The sequence below is a fragment of the Felis catus genome, chromosome A2, assembly GCF_018350175.1.
Source record: "Felis catus isolate Fca126 chromosome A2, F.catus_Fca126_mat1.0, whole genome shotgun sequence".
In the NCBI taxonomy this organism is placed as follows: Eukaryota; Metazoa; Chordata; class Mammalia; order Carnivora; family Felidae; genus Felis; species Felis catus.
Genome location: NC_058369.1, coordinates 81,224,638 through 81,248,435, shown reverse-complemented (window position 1 = coordinate 81,248,435; position 23,798 = coordinate 81,224,638). Strand labels below are relative to the sequence as shown.

General features: G+C 40.6%; 1 protein-coding gene across 3 annotated transcripts in view; it reads right to left on the bottom strand.

The window, feature by feature from the left end:
• RELN (reelin) overlaps positions 1-23,798 on the bottom strand; it is a 536,751-nt gene that overhangs the window by 85,965 nt on the left and 426,988 nt on the right. For all 3 annotated transcript variants that reach the window (XM_019825367.3, XM_019825368.3, XM_011280339.4), the window contains exons 29-36: positions 14,840-14,997; positions 13,376-13,583; positions 11,973-12,049; positions 5,220-5,378; positions 4,845-5,033; positions 4,062-4,335; positions 1,437-1,577; positions 1,154-1,331 (exon numbers count right to left, since the gene is read on the bottom strand). In XM_019825367.3, the coding sequence (XP_019680926.3) occupies positions 1,154-1,331; positions 1,437-1,577; positions 4,062-4,335; positions 4,845-5,033; positions 5,220-5,378; positions 11,973-12,049; positions 13,376-13,583; positions 14,840-14,997 (1,384 nt within the window). The remainder of the gene's footprint in view (positions 1-1,153; positions 1,332-1,436; positions 1,578-4,061; positions 4,336-4,844; positions 5,034-5,219; positions 5,379-11,972; positions 12,050-13,375; positions 13,584-14,839; positions 14,998-23,798) is intronic.

Here is a 23,798-nt window from a genome sequence, read left to right as displayed (position 1 = left end):
ATAGAAAACACCGTGTGTCTTCCTCCTTTATAGGATCTAGGGACCAGGTTAATTCCATTACTTAAAAATTTATCAGGTAAAGATATTTAAATCATGAAAAGTCTCAGGGCTTCCACTTTTTTGGTCTTGTCCCTGTTGCAAACAGATGGGAAGTGAGCCAGTGGTCATGAGAGCTAATGCCTCAGACAAGACTGAAAACACACAAACATGCACACACACACACACACACACACACACACACACACACACACAGAAAAACCAGTAGTTTCCATCCTGAAGGGTCCCACCTCCATTTCTTTGGCCTCTCATAGCTCTTAGGGACTTATAAATCTCTCAAACCCCTAAGGGTTTTTTCTCTCTCATCCAAGCTTGAAAAGAGTTCAGGATTCAAACAAGGGTGATAAGCAGTATCTATCAGCTATAATTGAAAAAGTTCCAGAGTGTCCAATTTTCTAAGTATTAGGTGTTCATCATTAGGGTTGTACAGAAACCCATGCAGATTATTGTTAAAGATTTCATTTGCACATCTAGATCAGCTGATTTCCCCATGCTGGGAGATGCAATAAAGCATATATTCACACAGGAAGATGTGCCAACCGGTACAGTGCTTCACATAATTGCTTAACGTCTCTCTCACCAGACATCTAGGTTGAAATACAAAAACATACTAACAATGTCCGAGAATGCTAGGTCACTTGACTCACAAGTTTGGCTTTCTTGAAGTCATGAAAGGGCTCCATTAACAGGAGGAAAAGGGGGGAAAAAGAAAGGAAATGGCAAAGACCTTTTATAAAATCAGTTTCTACAATTCTGCAAGTTATATATTCAACACCACATAAACCGCTACATTCTAGAAGTCAAGATTCTAGAAACTGCATATGCATAATTTGTGTGTGTGTGTGTGTATGTGTGTGTATAATTCCAGCAGAAAGTAACGGAGGTCTGATTATCAAAGTAGAGGAAAGATTTTATGCCTAATTAATCCTAAAGAACGACTGTGCTGAACAGAGGAGGAAACATGGTCCGGGCTAGCAGACAACAGCTAGGTATAAAATTATGCATCATCTGAGAAGATTCAGGAATGCATTTGTGTGGAGCAGTGTGTGAGGAAGGAATTCTGGTAGCAGTGTAGAGGAGCAGAATCTTATCTAACCCCTTTAAAGATGAGTGATGTTCCAGATTTGATGGTTTCGCCATTCAGATTCCCCCTCTCCGCACCATACACTTCAGGCCAAAGGTCGGGATGTAGGTTTCCGTTGAAATCATCCTTAAGAATCGAGGGCAGGGGGACCATGGGCACACAGTAGGCTCCCCCAAAGCCCCGGTCACACCTAAGAAAAAAAAGGAGTGGTGGAAAGGCATTCTTTGTCATGAGTTCAAAAGCCATTTTTATTTTTGCAGGGTAAAGAAAGAAACTGCCAGTTTTATTGACTTACACACAGCGTCCAGCATCGCAAATCCCTCTTCCTGAGCACATCCAGGGGCACCCTGAAGCCAGCACAACATTGTCAATAGCCCAGGAGTCCGCCCCCATGGTGTAGTTGGACTGAATCCACCTGAACCGGGTCCTGGGAGATCTAACCAAAGAAAACACACTTGGTTCGACAAGCAACCCTGACAGTAGGAGAACATTTATTTTAACTCTCCTTTCACTTTGAAGAGCCCTCCTCCTCATTCCAATTTCCTTTACTTCAAAATACTCCCTTCTCATACCAAGTACTGGGTGCACTTTCCTGCTGAACCCACCAGCAAGAGAGTAGAAGAAAATGTGTTTTTTAAATATTTCACCCTTTCTTCCATGCAAGTGTCTTTGAATGCACCTGGGAGGGGAAAGTTATTTCAAACTATCGATTTATTCTGTGTTCGAACAGCATGTCCGATTTTGACTTTTGCTTTCAGGCATTTACTGTCGCTCAGGATGGGAAAAGAGATGAAAGATGATATACATGAGAAAAGTTGGAATCTCATAAAGTTCTTGCCTTGAGGTCCCTGTTCTACTGTCCCTAAACGGTTTCTGAGACACTAAAATGGAAGCCCTGTGGATATTTTGCCTCCATTTTGGTGCCTGGGGTTCTAGCTCCCTAAAGTTGAGGATGAGAATGATGTGAGGCGTTCCCGTATTTTCTTTTATATTTGCAATATGCAACTTGGAATAGACTGTCAGAAGATCACCTTATCTAGAAAGATATGCAGCTTTAACAAACAGCAGTCACAGACCCTCATTTAGGAACAGATCGCACAGAATTTTGTTAGTTATTTGGAATGTGGAACACAGTCTACTTGAAGAACAATTTCAATAGTAACATTTTAAGGGCTATTGTTTCCCCTACACAAGTACTCCCTCAATGCAACATGGCTGCCAGCACGGTGGCTTGAACAATGTTAAGGCCAACTGGCTTAGGCCCATATATGTGGCCCCTTCATCATCTGACCTCTTCCCTTGTCTTATCTTTCCCCGTTTCTTGCCTCATAATTATACTCCAGCAATACCGAATCCTTGAATTTCCCCATCAGCTCAAGCTTTTTCTGGTCTTTGGGATTTTGTTTTGGCTTACAAAGCATAAATGCCTTTCCACGAACCCTTTTCACCTGGACAAGCTCTACTCGCTTATTCAGTTCACACACTGGCTCCTCCAGGAATCTCTCTCAACTCCCCCAAAACTCACTTAGGTAGTACCCCACTGTGTTTCAATAAAATCCCTATTATCATGGTCACCATTTTATATCATAAACAACTGCTTAGATGTATGTTATCCTAAATAATATATTTGGACCCTGGCATAGACTTATTCATTCTGTATCAGTGTTCTAAAACATAACAGATATTCAATAAATGTTTGTGGAATAAAAATAAAGTGAATAAATGAGTTACAGGTAAGCACTTGTTAAAGCTCTGAGGATCCAGAGGAAACCATTTAGGTTAAACAATGAAATCCTTTGGTTTCCTGCATTTTTTTCCTCCACTTGGTTGTGCATCTCTGAATCAGAATTGAATCAGCTAAATGGAAACCACTATAAGTATTTGATATAGACAGAATTTAACACAGAAACCTGGAGGCATAGTTAGTGCCAGAGCTGAGAAGCCAACAGGGGTGGGTGAGGAAACCAGAGTTGAGCAAAGTCAGGAGGCCACGACCAGTCCAAACTGGAGGGGCAGAGGGAGCAGACATGGTTGCTGGTGCTCAGAGGCCAGGGTTACATGGAGGGCTATCTCCAGGGAGCTGGAGCCACTGAAGTTGGCCAAGATGCACTTGACACAGAAAGGGAAGGGGGAGGAATGTCCTGGTTTATCTCTCTTTCTGCTCTGATTATCCTGCCAGTGTCTGCCATTACATCTATCAGGAAGCCAGCCGATGCAGAAGCTGGCAAATGCAGCCTGCAGAGGCCAACTTGCCTGTCATTCAGAATGTAGTAGTGGCGGGGAGAGGCAGGAATCCAAGGGAAGCAGTCCCAGGATGGCACAATCTCTAACCAGCCACCACAGTGCACATTGGTTCCTAGAAAGATCCCCAAATCACCCAAATGCCTAAACCCCCAAAGTGGAAGCCTGCTGTAAGCCCTCATACAACTCCTGACAGTGATCTGAAATATGCCAGGGAGGGGAAGAAAAATAAAAAACATAAGAGTGTTCCAAAGGAACCAATTTTTTATTCCTACTGTGGTATTGAGAACGAAAAGAAAGAAACTAAGGGTACTCTTCCATATGTATGTGACTTTACATACTGCTTGACGTGAACAAGTATCACTCTGGGGCTATCGGGTAGATACTTATTTTTACAGCAGCACAGAACCCATTTTTACAAGTCAATCTGGTGGGCAGGCTTCATGTTCCCAAGGAAAAGTTGAGACCTGTAAAACTTTTGGAACTCATTCACTACATTAAAAAAAAAAAATCTCAACCCATAGCACCTTGTACCTTTACTTGTTTTTCCTCCCCTGGCATACCCCACGCATTAATTATCATGAGAGAGTAATAGAATTGCCAAGTAGAATTGCAATTATTTTCAAATTAGGTGACAGGAATCTAAAGTTCTGATATGAAGCCAAACAACAATTCTCACATGGTGGCGAGGGGAAGGTAGACAGTGATTCGCTTCCAGTTCTGGAATCTTTCTGAGGTGTAAACGGAACTTTCTGTGTAGTGCAGACAGCCAATGGTTGGAGGAACACACTCTTCAGTGACGAGATGCCAGTCCCTGCCATTGTTTAGAGAATACTGGAGCTGCACACTGTGGGCGTCGCTGAAGGGCTTGCTACACCCCATGCTCATTTCAAACTGCAAGAAGGTCGATGCTGACACGTGGAAGTCCCAGGTCTCAGCATAACGAGGTTTTCCTACAAAAAAGGAAGAGTTTAATGGTAGCACATAATTGTTCTCTCTTTGCTTATTTGGCATCTGTGCTTGTAATGAACACTTTCAATAGCAAATGAAAACCATGTCTTATCTGAAGTGACTTCTTATCTCCCAATTAACTGTTGTTATTTGGGTTAGCCTAGACTTGGACATATGGCAGGCTGCTAATTTGAAAAGCGTTACCACCTTGAAGAGTCTTACATCTGCAATTCTGCAAATTATGAAACATGGGAATGTCTTCAGATAGAGATGTTTTGCTCTGCTTTCAAGAAACCTTAGATCACACATGAAGGACAGTTCTAACGCAGGCTGCCATTGAATGCACTGAGTTGTAGTAGAGGTCAATCCAACTCCTTTTGTCCCCAAGGGTCTCCCCCAGCACAGGCGGTTATGTACACAGTTTTGCATTAGACAGGCTCCTCTTGGGTTTTAGTTCATTTAGTCCTCTAGTTAATTAAATATTCTCCCCTTATCTGGTGAAAATATATACCTATGTTTTCAGTGAATATCAGAGCAGTATCCATAGAGAGACAGTCAATGCCGACTTGACCTCCTTGTATTCGGTACCAGCTGGCTTGCAAATCTATGGAGCCATCAAATTTGTCCTGAAACCCAGTTTGAGAGCTGTCATTCATTCCTATAAGGACATCATCCAAGGCCCACTGGGCTGAATGCTTGCCTGAAATCAGATGAATAAAGGCAGTTAGAGAAGGTTTATTACAGAGCAATATGAATACCTTTATGATTGTGATTTTAAATCATATTGTCTAGAAACTGAAAGCAAATTAAGAAGCATATAGCACAATGCAGCTTTAACTGTGTGCTCTCAATGCTACCAGGAAGGGTGGGGTGAGTAGTAACTTGCCGTGTTGGGGTTGCCACCATCGAAAAGCTGTAGCGGAGGTCTTCGCCTCCCGTGGCAGGTCAATGGAAATGATCTGTGGTTCCAGAAATGACATGAAGTCCAACTCTCGAAGCAAATGCCAGAGTATGCCGTTGTCATTTGAATACTGAACAACAAGCCCTGAGTTAAAAGACATAAATCCAGTTACTTGGACAGCTTTCCCAGAGGCAAAAAAGGCAAGGAACAGTATTTTTTAAATGGCAAGACTGCAGCAGAAACTTCAAATTGCATCTCATAGAATGAGCGCACATTCATCTAACTTCCAAGGAATGAATTAGTAGACCTGAAGGCTCATCAATTCCTTGACAGTTTCTAATGCACCAACTCCCAGGAAATAGAGAGAAAAAAACCCAAAAAACAAAACCATAAGCTTTTTAAAAGACTACTCAGCTCTGTATGAGTGATGAGTAGGTTGGTAAGGGGGTTGTAAAAATCCACTCCAGATCATGCATTTGAATTTTAGATTCTGTCCTGAACATTACCAAGTCTCATATCATTATTATACACTCAGAAGAAATATCTCAATCTCCTCGGCACAAAATCAAGTAGTGTTTTTTTCTGCCGAAGCACAGACAGTAAGTAAGCATGGCCCAATCTGAAATTCTATTCAACAGAAAGATCCTTTTACTGGCACTTCATACTTTGTCAGACTTTAGTTACTGAAGCTGAAATGAAGTCATTTACTAAACAGCAAAGCAGAAAATTCACTCCCCTTCAATGTTAGTTCTGTCTTCCTTTCTGGGTCACCCTTCCCCTCTTCACCCACCCCATCTACCCAACACCCCTTCACCTGTTGCCAAAGTGACATGATTTATGGACCTGCTCATTAAAGTTACGGATGACATGTGCTGCCCCTGCTACCTCTTCTGGAAACTTTTCTATTTTAAAAGAGGACATGGGGAAAGGGTAAGGTTGGATGCCAAAAAAAAAAAAAATTGCTAATGATGAAATGGCAGGAATCAACAGGGTATCTATCTATCTATCTATCTATCTATCTATCCATCCATCCGTCTATCCATCCATCCATCTATCCATCTATTGTTATTGATGGAAAGGGCAGATGGCTTTCCTGCATCTATCTAATTGTCTATCCCATAACTGTTCCTAAGACTGCATATTTATAATTATGACGGGGGATACCAAAGTACTTTCTGGGTATTCATAGAAATTATGTTTGGTAAAGTTGTATTTGTTATACTAATTTTGTAATACCTTAACCTTTTTAGAAAGTTTTAAAGTTTACTTATTTTGAGAGAGAATGCACACACACATGTGCATGAGTGGGGGAGGGGCAGAGAGAGAGAGGGAGAGAGAGAATCCAAGTAGGCTCTGCATCGTCAATGCAGAGCCCAATGTGGGGATTGAACCCACGAATTGTGTGAACTGAGACAAAACCAAGAGTCGGACACTTAATGGACTGAGCCACCCAGGAGCCCTAGAAAATTTTAAATCATTAATGGTACATACAATAACTTTTTAATTTCTCCATTATTGACTGATAGGAATTTCTTAATCCTTTTAACATGCTGAACAACTAAGAGTTTACTAAAACTAAGTTTCAGGAACTATTAGGATAAAATATAGAACCAGAAGAAAGCCTTTTAAGGCTAATTGATTGCACATGGATTTATTGTCACCACATCTGACAAGGAATGATGCCAGGAACAACAATGACTAACATGCAAAAAATGAGAAATCTCGGGAAAATTAATCTTACCATATTTAAAATAGATATCATCATTTTTAATGAGAGCATAAAAATAGCACAAAGAAGAGGAAATCTTCGGGGAGAGAGCATGATGTATACAGGTGTAGTTAGATTGGCAGTTAGAGCTTCAGTGGGTGGCTGTAGATGCATGTATTGGAGGAGGAGAGTCAACTAAAGTTCATGAAGAAAATGGCAGGTAGTCTGTTTCTGGTCTTTATTCTAGTTAAGTTGAGGAATGGCTGACAAAACTCTCGCCCCTAACCCTTGATGTTTGCTCAAAATACGTCCTATTGGCTTTTAATGTGATTTTGGGTGAAAGAGCGGACACTTCAAAATTTAGTTTTTCTTGTGGTTATTAATTTGTGTTGACAGGGTTTACATTTAATTAGATGAGAGAGAGAGGGAGAGAGAGAATAATTTAGACAGTCATCTGTCTGAGGGGTGACCTATTCAGAAGGTAGATTACAGTACCAGAAAGGAAGCGTCATGAGAATAAAATCTCACTGGCTGGTCCTTTCTAATACTCTCTACTCAAAGTATGGTCTCAGGACCAGCACCTGTATCAGCTGGGAACAGGCTTTACCTGTGGTGGTTTAAAACATGTCCACAAATTCTTTGACACTCTTCCCTTCAAAGAGTGGAGCTTAATTCTCCTTTTGTGTGTGTGTGTGCCATTGGACTTAGTAACTTACATGTAATAAGCAGAATATGGTAGGAATGACAGTGCCTGACTTTTGACACTAGGCCATAAAAAGCATTGTGCTTTCTTCCTTGCTCTCTCTCACGGATCTCTTGCTCTGAGGAAAGCTAGCTGACGGGAAACAGGGGACACTCAAACAGCCAAGGGACAGGTTCACACAGTGAGAAACTGAGGCCGCTTGCCAAACAGCCATGTAAATGAGCATCTTGGAAATAGATCCTCCAACCCTGGTTAGATGACTGCCCCCCTCCTGGCTTTTATCTTGTATGCAACTTTATGGAAGATCCTGAGCCAGAGCCACCCAGCTAACCTGTTCCTGAATTCCCAACTCACAGAAATGAGAAGATAACTAAGGTTTGTTGCTCTAAGCCACTCAGTCTTGGAGAAATTTATATCAACCCAGTTCTGCTGAATCAGAACCTACATTTTGAAGCTTCCTAGAGGATTCAGGTATCAATGAGAAGCATGACTCAAGGGGTCCATATTCCATTTGGTTTCTGCTTACAATCCTTCTCATCATTTGCTTTTTTAGGAGGGTCACAAGAAAGTCTAGGATTAGGGCCCAATCCCAAAGGACAATAAAGGAGTGCCTTCCAGAGAAGTATGAAAGAATGAAGGAATGAAAGAAAGGGAAACAGCAGTATGTATACTTTATGTAAATTGTTGAGCCCCGTTAGCTGTGTCATCTGACACATGGCACATCTGAAAAAAAAACCAAGCCATTTTAGCTCATCTACTGAGTGTTTTCGGCATGTACAACATTTCTCTTTTTAAATTACAACTCCATCTGCGTTCTGCCCAGTCTTATTGAAAATAGCCTAATTTTGATTTTAATTCCAAATATGTAAATTAATGCTTCAGCTTGAGTAAGTAAAAAATCTTTACTTTCATCAACTGGAAGAGATTTGTTCAAGGATTTAGGCAGATTTACATTTTAACAACCTGTTTTCCAGACAAGGCCTAGAAACGCCTGTGGGGTGTCAATTACAAGGCTAGCAATGAGTTTAAGAAAATGGCTCAAGAGCAAGTTGAGAAAAGTTGCTTGTTGCTAAAAGGATTTTAAGGGAATCTGCCCTGAGGCAACAGCACTCGTGGTCAGAGGCTAAGTGTAGAGCAGAACTTTCATGTCTATGACAAGCGGATGCTTCCCAGAATACTCTGGTCAGTTCTCTTCTTTAAAGTTCATATGCACATAGGGATACGGATCTGTGATTTTCAGAAGAGTCATACACACAATTGCTACACTGTTCCAACCACCAAGTATTTTACAGTAATTTTATTACCAAGATTAAAGAAAATGTTAAAAAGCTCTACCTCTCCAATCAGGAAATAAGGTCTTGAGGACAGGACCCTGTCTTCCTCTGTAGCCCTCAAAGCTCCTGCCTGTGCCCCGGGGGCAGAGAACGTGTTCCATAAATAGTCACGTGTTTTGAACTACTTGTTATTTCTGTAGGGCGATCTTGTAAAAATTTACATAAGATTATGTCGTTGCCTGGGCTAAGAGCCCTCAGCTGGTGTCCAAGATGCATGGATTCAGACCCCATCTCCTTACCATGGCTAGCAAGGCCCTCTGCACAACGGGACTTCTGCCCCTCATCTCCAGGAGTTCCAAGCCACACTAGCCTCCTTCCTTCCTTCCTTCCTTCCTTCCTTCCTTCCTTCCTTCCTTCCTCCTTCCTTCCTTCCTTCCTTCCTTCCTTCCTTCCTTCCTTCCTTCCTTCCTCCTTCCTTCCTTCCTTCCTCCTTCCTTCCTTCCTTCCTTCCTTCCTTCCTTCCTTCCTTCCTTCCTTCCTCCCTCCCTCCCTCCTTCCTCCTTCCTTCCTTCCTTCCTTCCTCCTTCCTTCCTTCCTTCTTCCTTCCTTCCTTCCTTCCTTCCTTCCTTCCTTCCTTCCTTCCTTCTTCCTTCCTTCCTTCCTTCCTTCCTTCCTTCCTTCCTTCCTTCCTTCCTTCCTTCATCTCTTTCTCCCTCCCTCCCTCCCTCCCTCCCTTTCTTTCTTCCTCTTAAACTATTTTTTTAATGTTTTATTTATTTTTGACAGAGCGTGCACAAGTGGGGGAGGGGTAGAGAGAGGGGGCGACAGAGGATCTGAAGTGAGCTCCGTGCTGACAGCAGGGAGCCCAACGTGGGCTCGAACTCATGAACCATGAGATTATGACCTGAGCCGAAATCGGATGTTCAACTGAGACACCCAGTCACCCCCACACTAGCCTTCTTTCTGTTCTCCAACATCAGAATTCTTTTCTACTGGCCTTTGCTGTTTCTTCTGACTTGGAAAACTTGCCCTGAGCTCATCTTGTGCTGCCTGCTTTTCATCCTTTAGATTTCAGTTTAAATGTCACTTCCTCAGTGAGCCCCCTCCCAGATCATTCTATCTAAATCAAATCTCCCCATCAACAACTGGCCATCTCTTCAGATGATTTATTTCTGTCCAGCCTGTCAATTTAACATCTTGCTTATTTCTTTTCTTTATTGTCTATTTTCTGATTCTTCTCACTAAAATGGAAGTGTCCCTTTGGACGGGGCTTTTGTCTGCTCTGGTCAGGGCTTCTTCCGCTTCTGGCACTTGGTGGTTTGGACTTGGGGTCCCCTTCAACACACTGTCTCTTTCTCTCTGCCACATGGTTGGCAACACCTAGAATCTATCCAGCAGCAGCTTGTCCTGCGTGCTGGAATGAGGACCTCAGATGAGCCTCAATGAAAATGTAGCACTAAGGAGAAATCTTACTGATTTAACCCACTGAGATTTAAAGGGTTGTTCCTTATTGCACCATAACCTAGCACATCTTGAATAACGTGTCACATGATTGGAGACACTGTATCCACAGCCTAGAATGGACGTGGCTTAGAGCAGACTCTTGAATAAATCTTTGTTGAAGAGATTAGGGAATGCAAAATGGTCTGTATAACGTTCTAAACTTTTAAAGAAACTTTTACCTCTACAGAAACTTTTACAGAAACATCTACAGATGTTTCAGTAAATATACAATCTGGATAATTACTAGACTAAAAGTACTGAGATACTCAGAAAACGTCATGAAACGTCTCAGTTAGTGGCGACATGGCCAAGGACATTTTGGATTGACCATTAGAGCTATCACTAGCTCCATGGACTCACAGGTACAGTTTAAGCCAATATGTTTTTTATTTTATGTTATTTTTTTTAACATTTATTCATTTTTGAGAGACAGAGAGAGACAGAGCATGAGTGGGAAAGGCGCAGAGAGAGAAGGAGACACAGAATCCGAAGCAGACTCCAGGCTCCAAGCTGTCAGCACAGAGCCCAATGCAGGGCTCGAACTCACAAACCATGAGATCATGACCTGAGCCGAAGTCAGATGCTCAACCGACTGAGCCACCCAGGTGCCCCTAAGCCAATATGTTTTATACAGTCATGCCTGAGATAATAAACTTACATACTACAAAACTCTTTATGTGCCTTTCATGAGATCAAGGTTTGTAGGAGGACCCTTCTGAGAAGCCCACAGATTTTGTATTAGGGAAACTCATATTTGGGTTCCTTAAGGATCCCATCCTACTCGCAGAGCTCCTGGAGGCCACTTATATATGTTACAGGCCTTTTGCATTTTTTTCAGAACTGAACCACTGAGGCAGGAGATGGTATGGATGCCTAGAGAAGTGGAGTTCTGGGCAAGGAGAGAAGCAGTATGCAGGAGGTTAAGACATCCATTCTGGAATGTGCATCAGTGGTTTGAATCCCTGCTCATTCACTTACTGACTGCATGATCTTGGGTAAGTTGCTTGACCTGCTTGTGTCTCAGTTTCTCTATCTGTAAAATTGGACTAATAGTACCTATGGCAAACAGGTATGATGGAGATTAAATGAATTAACAGATAAAACACTTGGAATACTGCCTTGCATATATCAGGTGCTCAGGAAAAGTTAATGTTTATCCTTACCAAGAACTGCTCCTCCTACCAAAGGATGCTAGTACCCCCAGAATGTTTATGGCCAGGGTCTGATCTGCATTCAGTAAATAACACCCTATGCAAAAACTTCTAGCCCCGCACTAAATGTAAAAGTCTCTTTTTCTTCCTATTGAAAGTTATAAAGGAATTGCATTCCTTAAAACAAATAGACTCTGATAGGATCCATGAGCTTTTCAGGCTTAAGGATCTAGATGAGGAACCTAAGACATCATGGCTCCATACAGCTAGTCATTTAAAGATGGAAAAGAGAAGAGAAAGAAAGTGTCTCAGTTTGCAAAATCCTGGCCAAACTTTGGGAAGAAAAAACACTAATGTGCCAATAGTAACTATAATTTCTATAGAAATATAGCAACTTACCTTCATTTCTAGCTCTTGGTTTGATGCAGGTAATCCCTGAAGTTTTGCTTCCAATTTGTATATAAAACTGAACGAGTCTGGTGAAAAAAACCCCAAAAACCCAAACTTCAGTTTATTCATAAATAGGTAAGTTCAGAAGAGATTTAACCTTCTGTGTTTTGACACAGAAAATTAAAAAAAAATTCTGTAATTCTGAAATGTTACTTTTAAACACAAAGGGCATATGAAAATCAGAAGCTGCATAGATTATGTAGCAAGTTAATTCTACAAGCATTTTAAAAAGTTTCCTAACAACCATTCATTTTATTCTGCAACAATGATTTAAACAAAAGGAAACAGTTGAACTTTACTTCATTGTGACAGTCTGGCATAATTTAGTGAAATCACTGAAATGGTCATTCCTTAGATTGAGATCATACTATTCTTGGAAATTCAGGATGAAGAAAAAACTAACATTAAGAAGCCAAACGCTGCATTAGTTTAGGGCCACATAATTACTTATACTGCTGACTTAGACTTGGATGGTTTAATTTTTCACAGCTGACACTCACTCAGTGTGATGTAAATTAGCCCTCCATCCATAGTAAACCAACAGAGAGGGCCTACATGACAGGAGCCCACTGTGACAGGAAAGGGAATGAGACTGAAGGCAGAAAAAACATGACACAGAACCCAAGATTTTAGTGAGGACAAGGCCTATAAGCTTAAAATATTTCTTCTGCTTCCCTTCTTCCGATTCTCAAATAATTTAATTGATAGTAATACAAAAAGCACAGTTTTATTTTAGGTGTGCTACTATTTCATTTGACCTTAAAACTAAGCAGTTCTTTATTTTACCAGTAGGTGTCAGTATAGGTATTTTAAATTTCAGGAGCAGTTTTTATTTTTATTTTATTATTATTATTATTATTTTTAGAGGGCTCCACACCCAATATGGGGCTTGACCTCACAACCTGAGATCAAGAGTCGGATGCTCTACCAACTGAGCCGGTCAGGTGCCCCTGGGACAGTTTTTAATAAGTGAATACAAATACACTTCGATAAACGGAATGTATCATTTTCAGACACAAAATTTAAAGTTGAAAAAAAATCCTTGTTTCACCTGGCATATATGAAAATAATATCAAATAGTCTTCATGGTAACAATGAACTTTAGACAACCAAGCTGACATACATTAGACACACAGACTTTGGTGATGTCTGTAGGCTGGTTAATGAATTGTGGTATACATTTTGCAGAAACTATTTTATTATGGAGTTGAAGTTATACTTCATTTTTAAATATCAAAATATATATAGAGAAACCTTATTATGTAAGTCCTCAATAGGATAACAGAGTGTTTTAGGTTTGACCACAAGGCATGGTGAATCTTCATGGAGAAGTGTACCAATAAACTATTCACCTGATACTCCTGGTGTCCAGAGGGACAGTCCTTGCTTCCCTTTTCCCGGGGCCATTGAAGTAGAGAGATTTGCCATCATTCAGTGTTCCACAGCCAGTTCCAACCTGGCCTCCAGTTATCTTATACCACAGAGGGCTGAGCTTCCCCTCAAACCTATCGAACATCTCACTGTGATTAGGGACATTAGACACACAGGTTCCTTGTGCAGCTTCCAAGAAAAGAAATACACAGGAGAGAGGCTTTGTTGAAATCATGAAACATTAGAAGGTACATTCAGAGCCCGGGCTAAAGAAGCATTTCCACAGGTGTTAGGGGAAAGAAGCCACATGGAAATCTGTATCTCACAATTGTCTGTCTGAAGTACAGCCATCACTACTATCATTACAAAACACTATTCCACCTCTATCATTTTTTATTCCTTAGTAGAGAGACACTGGGAACCACACATTTCCATGGTTCTTGCTACTCAGAGGATTTGTGCAAACTGACAGATAGATTTTGTCCACAATAAAATGTGTTCCTTTGCTGTCCTTCTATCAGAGGATCAATAAGGAGAGTTAATCTCAGATTAAAAAAAACACACCCTTGAAACCAGGAGTGGCTGGGCACTCCACAGAAGGCCTGCAACAACATATGTTCATCTTTGGTCATGCGCCAGACGAAGGGCAGAGCACTGAAAATCTGGGAGGAATCCTTTTGAAGTTGCCTCTGGGAAAAACTCTACAGAAAGATTTTTGAAGCTTGTAACATTTTCTCTAATTTTACTCTTTAATCTCAGCTCCCTTTTTATTTTTCCTTGTAGCAACAGCCAACGGTGCCCATGGTCAGAAATATTTCTCTTGTAAAGTCCTCTTTTGGCAGCCCTGGATTTATCATTTCTTACACTGATTTTTACTTTGCATGTATAAAATTACATGCCGTATAAAAAGCAATGTAAAGAACACAGAGAGCCCCTTGCAGCCAAGTGGTCAAGGAAGAGCTCAGGTTTGAGTTCTAGGGAATGACTTGCTAGAGTTTGAAGCCTAGCTACAGCAATTCCTAGCTGGGTGACCTCGGGAGAGATACTAAGCCTCTCTGTCTTGGTTTCCTCAAATATAAACAAGGACAATAATAGTATGTACAATGGCATAGGGTTTTTGTTAGAATTCAGTGAGATGAAATGAAAAGTACTTACTATAGTGCCTCATAAAGCAGAGCCCAAAGCAATGTTAACTACTATCAGTTTACTAATAAATAAATCTCCTTTAGGGAGTGAAATTGGCATTACCATGGTTTTTTTCCTTAGGCAGCTCAAAACTACAGAATATCTTAGCACTTCAAGGGCCTGGGTGGCAAATTCCTACAATTAGGACTTAAAGAAGAATCATCTCAGAATCTGTTTCCTTGGAAGAAGTAACATGGCATACAGTAACCAGAGATTAATATTTTACAAACAAACCACCAGATGCATGTCTGTGGCCTTACCGGTGTAGCCCAGGTCACAGAAACACACCCCTGAAACACAGTCCCCATGGCCACTGCAGTAGCTGGGACAAGGCTCGGATATGTACACTCCATCCAAACCAAAGGGAGGCACGTTCTTCTGTGAGCTGCTCTCCTGAATCCATCGGAATCTGGTTTTACTGTCAGGAAAAAACAAACACATGTGTTTCTTGTACCAACATTGCGTACAAAAGCACTGAAATACAGAGCAGTTCAGAAAAATTAAAAAAAGATTAATGTTTATTTGAAAGTCATGTCTTCTTGATTGGACACTTGACCTTCATAATAAGGTGTCTCTCTCACAGCTTTCTCAGCCTATTTTTCTTCTTCAGCCTGTTTTCTTTCTCAGCCTATTTCTTCTTCAGCCTAAATGTTTCAATACCAGGAGGATTATCAGGTACAGAAGATTTTTGATGGCCAGAAATGTAATATAGGTTTTTACTTGTATATTTTCCATCTCATACTCTTTTAGTAACAGAAACCAGAAAGGTATTCCTTTCACTTAATTAGTATTTCTCCCTTCCATTGCACTAATTTTATGGGTATTTTCAGAAGAGGCCATTTAGGAATTTTTGAGACCATCAAATAGAATGCTCTTTGTTAAGACATATAAGGGGGACTCTAGCTATTTGCCACTGATGTGATTCTGACAGGAAAGAGTTAAGTTCATACTAACAATGCTACTCCTACCTGTTGGCTCCCTCTTCATCTCTCAACTTCAAATCTCTAAGACACTCATTCTGTGGACTCTTAGCAACCAGCTGGGCTGCCAGTGACCACTGGTTTCTGCCAATGAACAAAAGAGAGACCTGGTTCCAGTGCTTCAAAATCCTGGAACACCAGTGGGCTGGGCTATTGTCCAGTGCTTCCTCCTCCACAACATTCTGGACAGTGCCAAATGAACACTTGTCCCAGTTGCTTCCCAGCCTTTGCAATCCCTTCAGGACATCTCTCTTTTCAAATATATGGAAACCCATCCACATCTATAATATCACACCAGGAAAACACCTCTTCCTTCTCAGTTCTACTGACATCAGAGAAGGAAGATGGATTAGGTTATCCGGAGTCCAATTAATTTTGCTGCCAATATTTATAGACTTGTGAGTGAATCCAGTTTCTTAGTAAATAAGGGTAAAGAATCTTAAAGATTAATGAAGATTGTCAAGGATAACTATAGACAAAGTTGGTTCCTTGTCCTCTCCATTATTGTGGAAATAATACAGTAGTGTCAGAATTCATTTCTTTCTAGCTCTTCATAGCTTTGATTATTTGGCAACACAGAACCATCAACCTGGATTTCTTTCTTCATTATTTTAAGTTACCTACTCTTGGCAAATCCGCAGTATGTAACCAAAAATGTTGTTTACTAGGTAAGTGTTCAGAGATTAATCACCTATTACTGCAAGTCTTAGCACACATTCTTCAGTGTGTTAAGAGGTAGGTAAACATCTTTTATTTCCTTTGAAGCTAATTCAAAATATGTTGGTTTTATTTTTTAAGACAAAAGACAAAGCGAAAAAAAAAAAAAGAAAAAAGAAAGAAAGAGAAAAAAGAAAATACAGTGGTAGTGTCATGGACCTGGGGAAAATTCCTCCATTTGGGGTTGTAATGTTATTTAGGTTGTGCAGATGTTTTTCCTCTCAAAGGAAGTAAATGGAATTAATGATCAGCAGCTTTTGCCAACTGCTGCCTTTAAGGAAAATGGCAAGGCTCCTGTGCTCCTCTCAAAAGACAGGTGTATCTTTTGATAAAAAGGAAAACATGCCAATTCTCTGATACAAGTCCTGTTTGATTAAAAGTCATTCTTATCTCTTCCTTTTCTGTTTCTATAATAGAGAGAAACAATAGATGCACAACTTCTATCCCATGGAAAGTAAGAAAGAGGTAAGAACAAGTTTCCTCTACTCTAAGTCCTCCTATTTGGGCAAGATCAGGGCATCTCTATTGACTGCCCTACTTCATGGAAGAAGCAGGCTCAGGTTGAGGCCCAGAAGCATTTAGAAGGTTGAAGATTCCCACTGTTGGGTAAATCTAGATGCTTGGGTAATTTGATAATGAATGAAGGGCAAGTGAAACACTTTCACCCATCTGTTTCTTGGGAGTCCCTATTATTTTCATAACAATAAGAGAACGAGGGTCTGGTCTGGCCAGAGAGAGGAGGCACCCCTAGGTCTAAGACTCCTATTGACCCAAGAAGCAGAGTGCACTGTTAGATATTTGAGAAGGTACAAGACCTCAGGAGCTCAGAATTAAGGAATCCATATTTAAATAAAGAAAAAACAAAACAAAACAAAATGATGAATTATTTGGTTAATAGGGTGAGTCCAGGACATGATGAATCATAGCTAAGAGTCCTAGCTGGGAGCCCATATTTCAAAGAAATAGGGCAAGACATTGTACCTCTTTTCCTTCTCTTTATCTTTGCTGGATGGCTTTTAGTTGGCAGGTGTAAACCAAAGCAAGAAAGCTTTCACCATTCATGACATCAGCCAAGTTTTGCTTCATTTAAATTTTTCCAAGTTGTGCCTGGTTCCCGATGCCTACTGCTGCTCTGTCCTACTCTCCACTGCACAGTCTTGGAACTGAGCACGAGAAATTAGCAACCTCAGGGTTGCTGGAATAAAAAGAAGGACTACTAAGAAATTAACTAAAAAACTGTAGTCATGGGGGTGCCTGGGTGGCTCAGTCAGTTAAGCATCCTACTTTGGCTCAGGCCACGATCTCATGGCTTGTGGGTTCCAGCCCTGCATCAGGCTCTGTGCTAACAGCTCAGAGCCTGAAGCCTCCTTCAGATCCTGTGTCTCCTTCTCTCTCTGCTCTTCCCCTGCTCATTCTCTGTTGCTCTCTGTCTCTCAAACCAGAATAAACGTTTTAAAAACAAAAAAACTGTCGTCATGGAGAGACCATCAGAAGAAGGAAAGAAAGAAATAGGCCAAAGTGAGGTGGCTGTTTCATTTCTTCTCTGAAGAAATAGGTGGTTTCTGACAGGTAAAAGTTATCTTGTCTGTTTCTTGAAATGCCTTCTAATTCTTTGCCTAAGAGCTGTTTTCTTATAATAGGATACTTGTTCATCAAACTGTTTCTGAATCTTTGCTTGAAAACCTCTTTTTATACCAGCAAAAATCTACCATTCCTGGGATCCCACATGCTTCTACCATGTTATAAGAGATTTGGTATGCAGAGAATTTTTTAAGTTAGTTAAATTTATTTATTTATTTATTCATTCATTCATTCAGACAGAGCCAGAGAGAGGCAGAGAGAGGGAGAGAGAGAGAATCCCAAGCTGGCTTTGTGCAATCAGCATGGAGGCCAATGTGGGGCTCAAACTCATGAACCATGCATGAGATCATGATATAAGCTGAAATCAAGAGTCAGCTGCTTAACCGACTGACCCACTCAGGTGTCCCAGGAATTTCTTGATGTGGCACCATGAATTCATCCCTCTCTCTACGTTAGGATATTCACTGCTCACTATTGGAATGGCTTTGTCAACTGAAGACTGGATAACTTTCATCCTTGGACTAGTTCTTCTCTGGGTACTGATACTACTCATATGAATATTATGGTGGAACAATGGAGAAGGTTAGTCAAAGACAAAGTATTATGCTGTCCACCTACAGAATAAATTTCCAATTGAATTTATTGCAGGAACCAGAACGAGACTGTTACCCATTCTTGTATGCAGAACCAGACCACAAGTATCTTACTTTTATTTACTCTTCTTAAATCTGAAATAAATTATAGTTTTAAAGCTATAGCTACAACAACAACAACAAAAAGAAGTAGGCCAAAGTTAAGCTAATAAGCATGTCTAGATTCCACATAGTTTATCTTTTTTAAAGTAGTGGAGACATAGTCTTGAAATTATTCATGCTATTAATGTGTGTGTGCACATGTGGGAATGAGCTATCCGTGCCTTTTCAGGGAGACACAGCAGAATGCAGAATAATGATTTTTCTGAACAGCATGGAATTTATTTTGGAAAACATTTTATTTTTTTAAAATTGTTTTTAATGTTTATTTTTTTTGAGAGACAGAGTGAGAGCAGGGGAGAGGTAGAGAGAGAGGGAGACACAGAATCCGAAGCAGCTCCAGGCTCCAAGCTGTCAGCACAGAGCCCGATGCAGGGCTCGAACTCAATGAACCATGAGATCATGACCGGAGCTGAAGTCAGACGCTTAACTGACTGAGCCACCCAGGCGCCCCTGGAAAATATATTTTAAAAAGGGAGGCATCTTCATTGTAGCTAATCACCTACTGTTGGTCCTTATTCCTCATTCAATATCCATTCATTCAACCGGCATTTACCAAGTGCCTTCAATATGCCAGACATAGTGCTAGGGTTATGTATACAATGGGAAACAAAAACCCAACAAGGTTCCTGCCATCACGCAGCCCATAGTCAAATGAGGAAATACCTCAATGGAACCCTAAATAAAGTAATGTAAATGTGCAATGCTGATTACTACTACTGTTGAGAAGGACATAGAGCTAGAAGAGCATCTTTGATCTGATAGTCAGGAAGGTCTGGAAAGGATTGGAGGACATGATGATTGAGGAAATGACAGAGTTCAGGTTTTTTTTTTTAATTTTTTTAACATTTATTTATTTTTGAGAGACAGAGAGAGACAGAGCATGAGTGGTGGAGGGGCAGAGAGAGAGAGAAGGAGACACAGAATCTGAAGCAGGCTGCAGGCTCTCAGCAAGCTGTCAGCACAGAGCCTGATGCGGGGCTCGAACCCACAAACTGTGAGATCATGACCTGAGCCGAAGTCGGATGCTCAACCAACTGAACCATCCAGGCGCCCCTGACACAGTTCAGTTTTATGTCACTTTACTAGAAATAAACCATAGTGTGTCTTGACCATTCAAATCTTGAACAAAACCTTCCAGAGGTTTTGCTTTCCCAGATAAGGAAACAGTAGAAGACTCTATCTCTGTCTCCTTTCCCAATTACTTTTGTTCAGAGGATGCCTGGGTGAACAGGAGAATCGATTTCTATACCACCCTCTTCCGCCACCACATTTCAGATGTATATCAGCCTTTCAAACCAAGAAGCTTCCTGTGCATCTGCTGGTCATGTGCAGAGGTTCACAAGTGATGGTGGCAGTGGAGGAGACATTCTGCAGAATAGTAGGCAATTGTGTTTCTGGCACCTCTTCCCGCCCCCGAAATATTAACATTTTGCATTCTGCATAGGGAACCTACAGAAGGCTGCATGACATGACAGACTGTATAGTTGGGGACACTGCCGTGGGTCAGGGATATACCGGCATGTAGCTACTGTCACCAACATGTCTCCTTTGTAGGCAAGAACCAAGAGAATGAATATGAGGACAAAATGCTCCTTTGAGAAAATCAGGTTACGATTATTTGTGAAAGAGCAATGTTCTAGTAACTATTATAAGCATGTTGCCTCGTGGCAAAATAGCTCCCAATTTTAACAATTTTCACACTTCAAATTCTCAGCTTTCCAACACTGCATTTGGAGATAGCAGAGTTTAACATATTGCAGAAGAAACAACAGCTCTTAAAGTGGAAATATATTTACTATTCTTCAGTAGAGAGCTCTTTGTCACCAACATGCCATCAACCAGCAAGCTGGATGGTATTCAAATTAGCCAGGAAGCTGGACTCTAATGAAGAATATTTCTTCTTCCAACAGCTGAGGTCTAAAAAAAATATTGGTATGTTGGGAGCTTCAAAATATTGGCTCACTTTGTGATATTGAGGAAAACCTTCTTTTATTTCTCATATGTGGCTTTACCACTGCTTTCATAGTGATGTCTTACAACACCTGGATATGCTTGCTAGTCACTGCAGCAAATATACACCACTCGATGTTCCCCAGCTTCACAGCATGCTACACTATATATTTGGAAGAGCTGTGGTTGAGCCAATGTTTCAGAAAAGGATAGCTGGGGAGGGGGGAAGGCAGGCAGCTGGTAGTGAGGACTACAGGGCTACACTGTTACATGTCCAACTTCTGATGGGTAGAAAGCAGGATGAGATGGCTATTAAGATACAAACACAGATAAATTTTCATGTCAAAGGAAAGATACCTCAGAGGTTGAAGCCTACAGAGTAGAACCAACAGCTGAGAAGAACAATAGATTAAGGAATGACTCCTAAGGAACAGAACTTAATCAAGGCCACTTTCTTGTCCTAGAACTTGCTTATGGAGGAGGGAGTCCTAATAACAAGTGTCTTGCTGGATTTCAGAATTCCTATTGGCCAGTGGCTGCTATGTGATTCCCATTCCTTCCTTATGATTATTACTATTTTTTTGAGTGGAATTGTCTATTGTAGTTATCCTGTCAGTGTCTCACCATTGTATGTTGGATGCTGAGAACTGTCTTTTTAGTTCACAGGTCTCTAGATCGAGAGGAGCCATTTACGGGGATCTATGGCCATACCCTGACCTGATAGAGATCACAAGATCAGCAACTAGTGACTGATACTGTGATGGGAATGATATTTGGGGGGTCTTGGGAGGAGAGTGAATACATTTGGCTGTTGGAAGAGATGTGGGTCACTGGGACTAGTAACACACTATGGTAGATTGTTACAATAACACCCCCAATGAATCACGCTTCCTTGTGTACATGTTCCTCTATAAAGTGACTTTTCTGCACTTGCTATCAGAAAGAGGAGTCTGTTTTCCCACGTTCTGAATCTAGACTGGCCTCGTAACTTGCGCTGATCAATTGGATGTGGCAAATAAGATAGTCCTGCAGTTTTTACTTTCGTTCTCTTGGAACTCTGGAACCACCTAAGTGTAAAAAACACTGGGATGAAGACGACATAGAGAGAAAGGTCTTGCTGAGCCCAAACACTAACCAACTCACCAATCAAATGCAGCTACATGATGGAGCCCAGAGAGAGCAGCAGAACTACCCAGATAATCCTACAAAACCATGAGGAAGTAAATCATTGTTGCTTTAAGCTACTAAGTTTTGGAGAGACAGGTTGCATTGTGACAGATAACTGTACATATATGATCTTAGGCTATACTCAAGAATATAAACAAGGAGTAGGATGGTTTTTTTAAGAAAGTAATGTATGGGGTGCCTGGGTGGCTCAGTCGGTTAAGCTCCCGACTTCGGCTCAGGTCATGATCTCACAGCTTGTGAGTTTGAGCCCCATGCTGACAGCTCAGAGCCGGGAGGCTGCTTCGGATTCTGTGTCCCCCTCTCTCTACTTCTCCTCTGCTCATGCTCTGTCTCTCTCTGTCTCAAAAATAAACAAACATTAAAAAAAAATTAAAAAAAAATAAAAAAGTAATGTATCCATGCATCCTTGACTTCTTTTTCCTTCTACTGATTAAGAGATGACAAGATCCAGAACAGCTGCCTTGGATCTGGAGATGAGAGTCTTGTGCTCAGAGTGGCAGAACCACCCTGTCAGCTTTGAACTGATCACCTTTGGACTGCTATATGAGAAAGAATGGACTTCTACCTTGTTTAAGCCTTGTAAAGCATTTGTATTTGTTCTTCTGTTACAGTAGCTGGGCCTGTAGCCTAACTAAAACAGAATGTAAGTCAAATTCTTAAATTTTGCTGAAGAAGGCCAACTCATCAACTTTGTTACCTATACATCAAATCTTCTCTCTTTAATATACTACAAAGAACACTGGCATATAAAGACAAAAAAATTATTAGTTGACTTAGATACACTGACTGACAAACTTTCTTGGGAAAGTTGGTTTAAAGATTATGCTTCAAAGTTTAAGAGATTAACCCAGAAACTTGTACATCCTTGACTAAAATTGTTTCCCTACCTAGGAAGATTGTCTACCAAAGTCTGTGGTGTAATTTTTTAAGATGCATACCTAAGTACTGACGGAGGCAGAAGAACATAACCAGCTTCTCTAGCTAGAGGAGGAACAATAAGTTTGGTGATCAGTTAGGTGAAAGTTGTCACAGACAGAATGGTCTCCAAGAACTTTATGAATAGACCACTCCTATCGACTGCTATGCTTTTACCACTGTTATCAGTCTGGAGCAGGTAAGCTATGTTGTGGTGACCAACAATCCCCAATCTCAGTGGCTTAACTCAACAAAAGTTATTTCTTGCTTCTGCTGTATGCCCAGTGTAGGCTGGCAAGGAAGTCTGCTTGTTGTAGACATTAAGGGACCCAGACTGATGTAAACTACATCTCAAAACATGCTTTCATAAAGCATAGAACATGACAAAATCCACATGGGCTCTTAAAAACCACACATTTGATTTCCATTCACATTTTATTACCGCATCAAACTTTTAAAGATGCGGGGAAAATATAATCCTACCATATTCTAGGAAGGAAGCAAGCAAGCTGGAAATATTGCTGAATGGCACTAATGAATATTCCAAGTGTATATGAAGTCACAACCAGAAAGCTATACGAGTAGATAGATGTATATCATCTCAGCTCTGCAGAAATGCCTTGACTTAGTCACGATTTAAGGCTACATCCTGGGATTCAATTAAGAAGTGTCTGCTTGAAGAATGTTTATCTTTCATAAAATGATAGAGTTAAAAATACTGATATCTACTTTACCTGGCATAAGGATACATATACATGCTATAAATCTATTTTAGAATACTAAGCATGGAAAAAATGTTATCCTTTTCTTAAAAATCAGAATGAATTTTTTCTTTTTATCCAAACATGAGAACTAAATGACTATATATTTTTCCCCTTTGTCCTAGCTGCCAGAAAACTAAGAGTTAAATTTATTGCCCTATTAATGAAACTAATTCCTTCAAGTTCTTTTAATCCATTTATCTCATTTCTCTGTCAATTGATATTTAATCTTTATATTATTTTTATAGTTATTTAAAGGAATTTTTAAAAATCTTTTTTAATATGTATTTATTTTTGAGAGAGACAGAGAGACAGAGCACGGGCAGGGGAGGGGCTGAGAGAGAGGGAAACACAGAATCCGAAGCAGCTCCA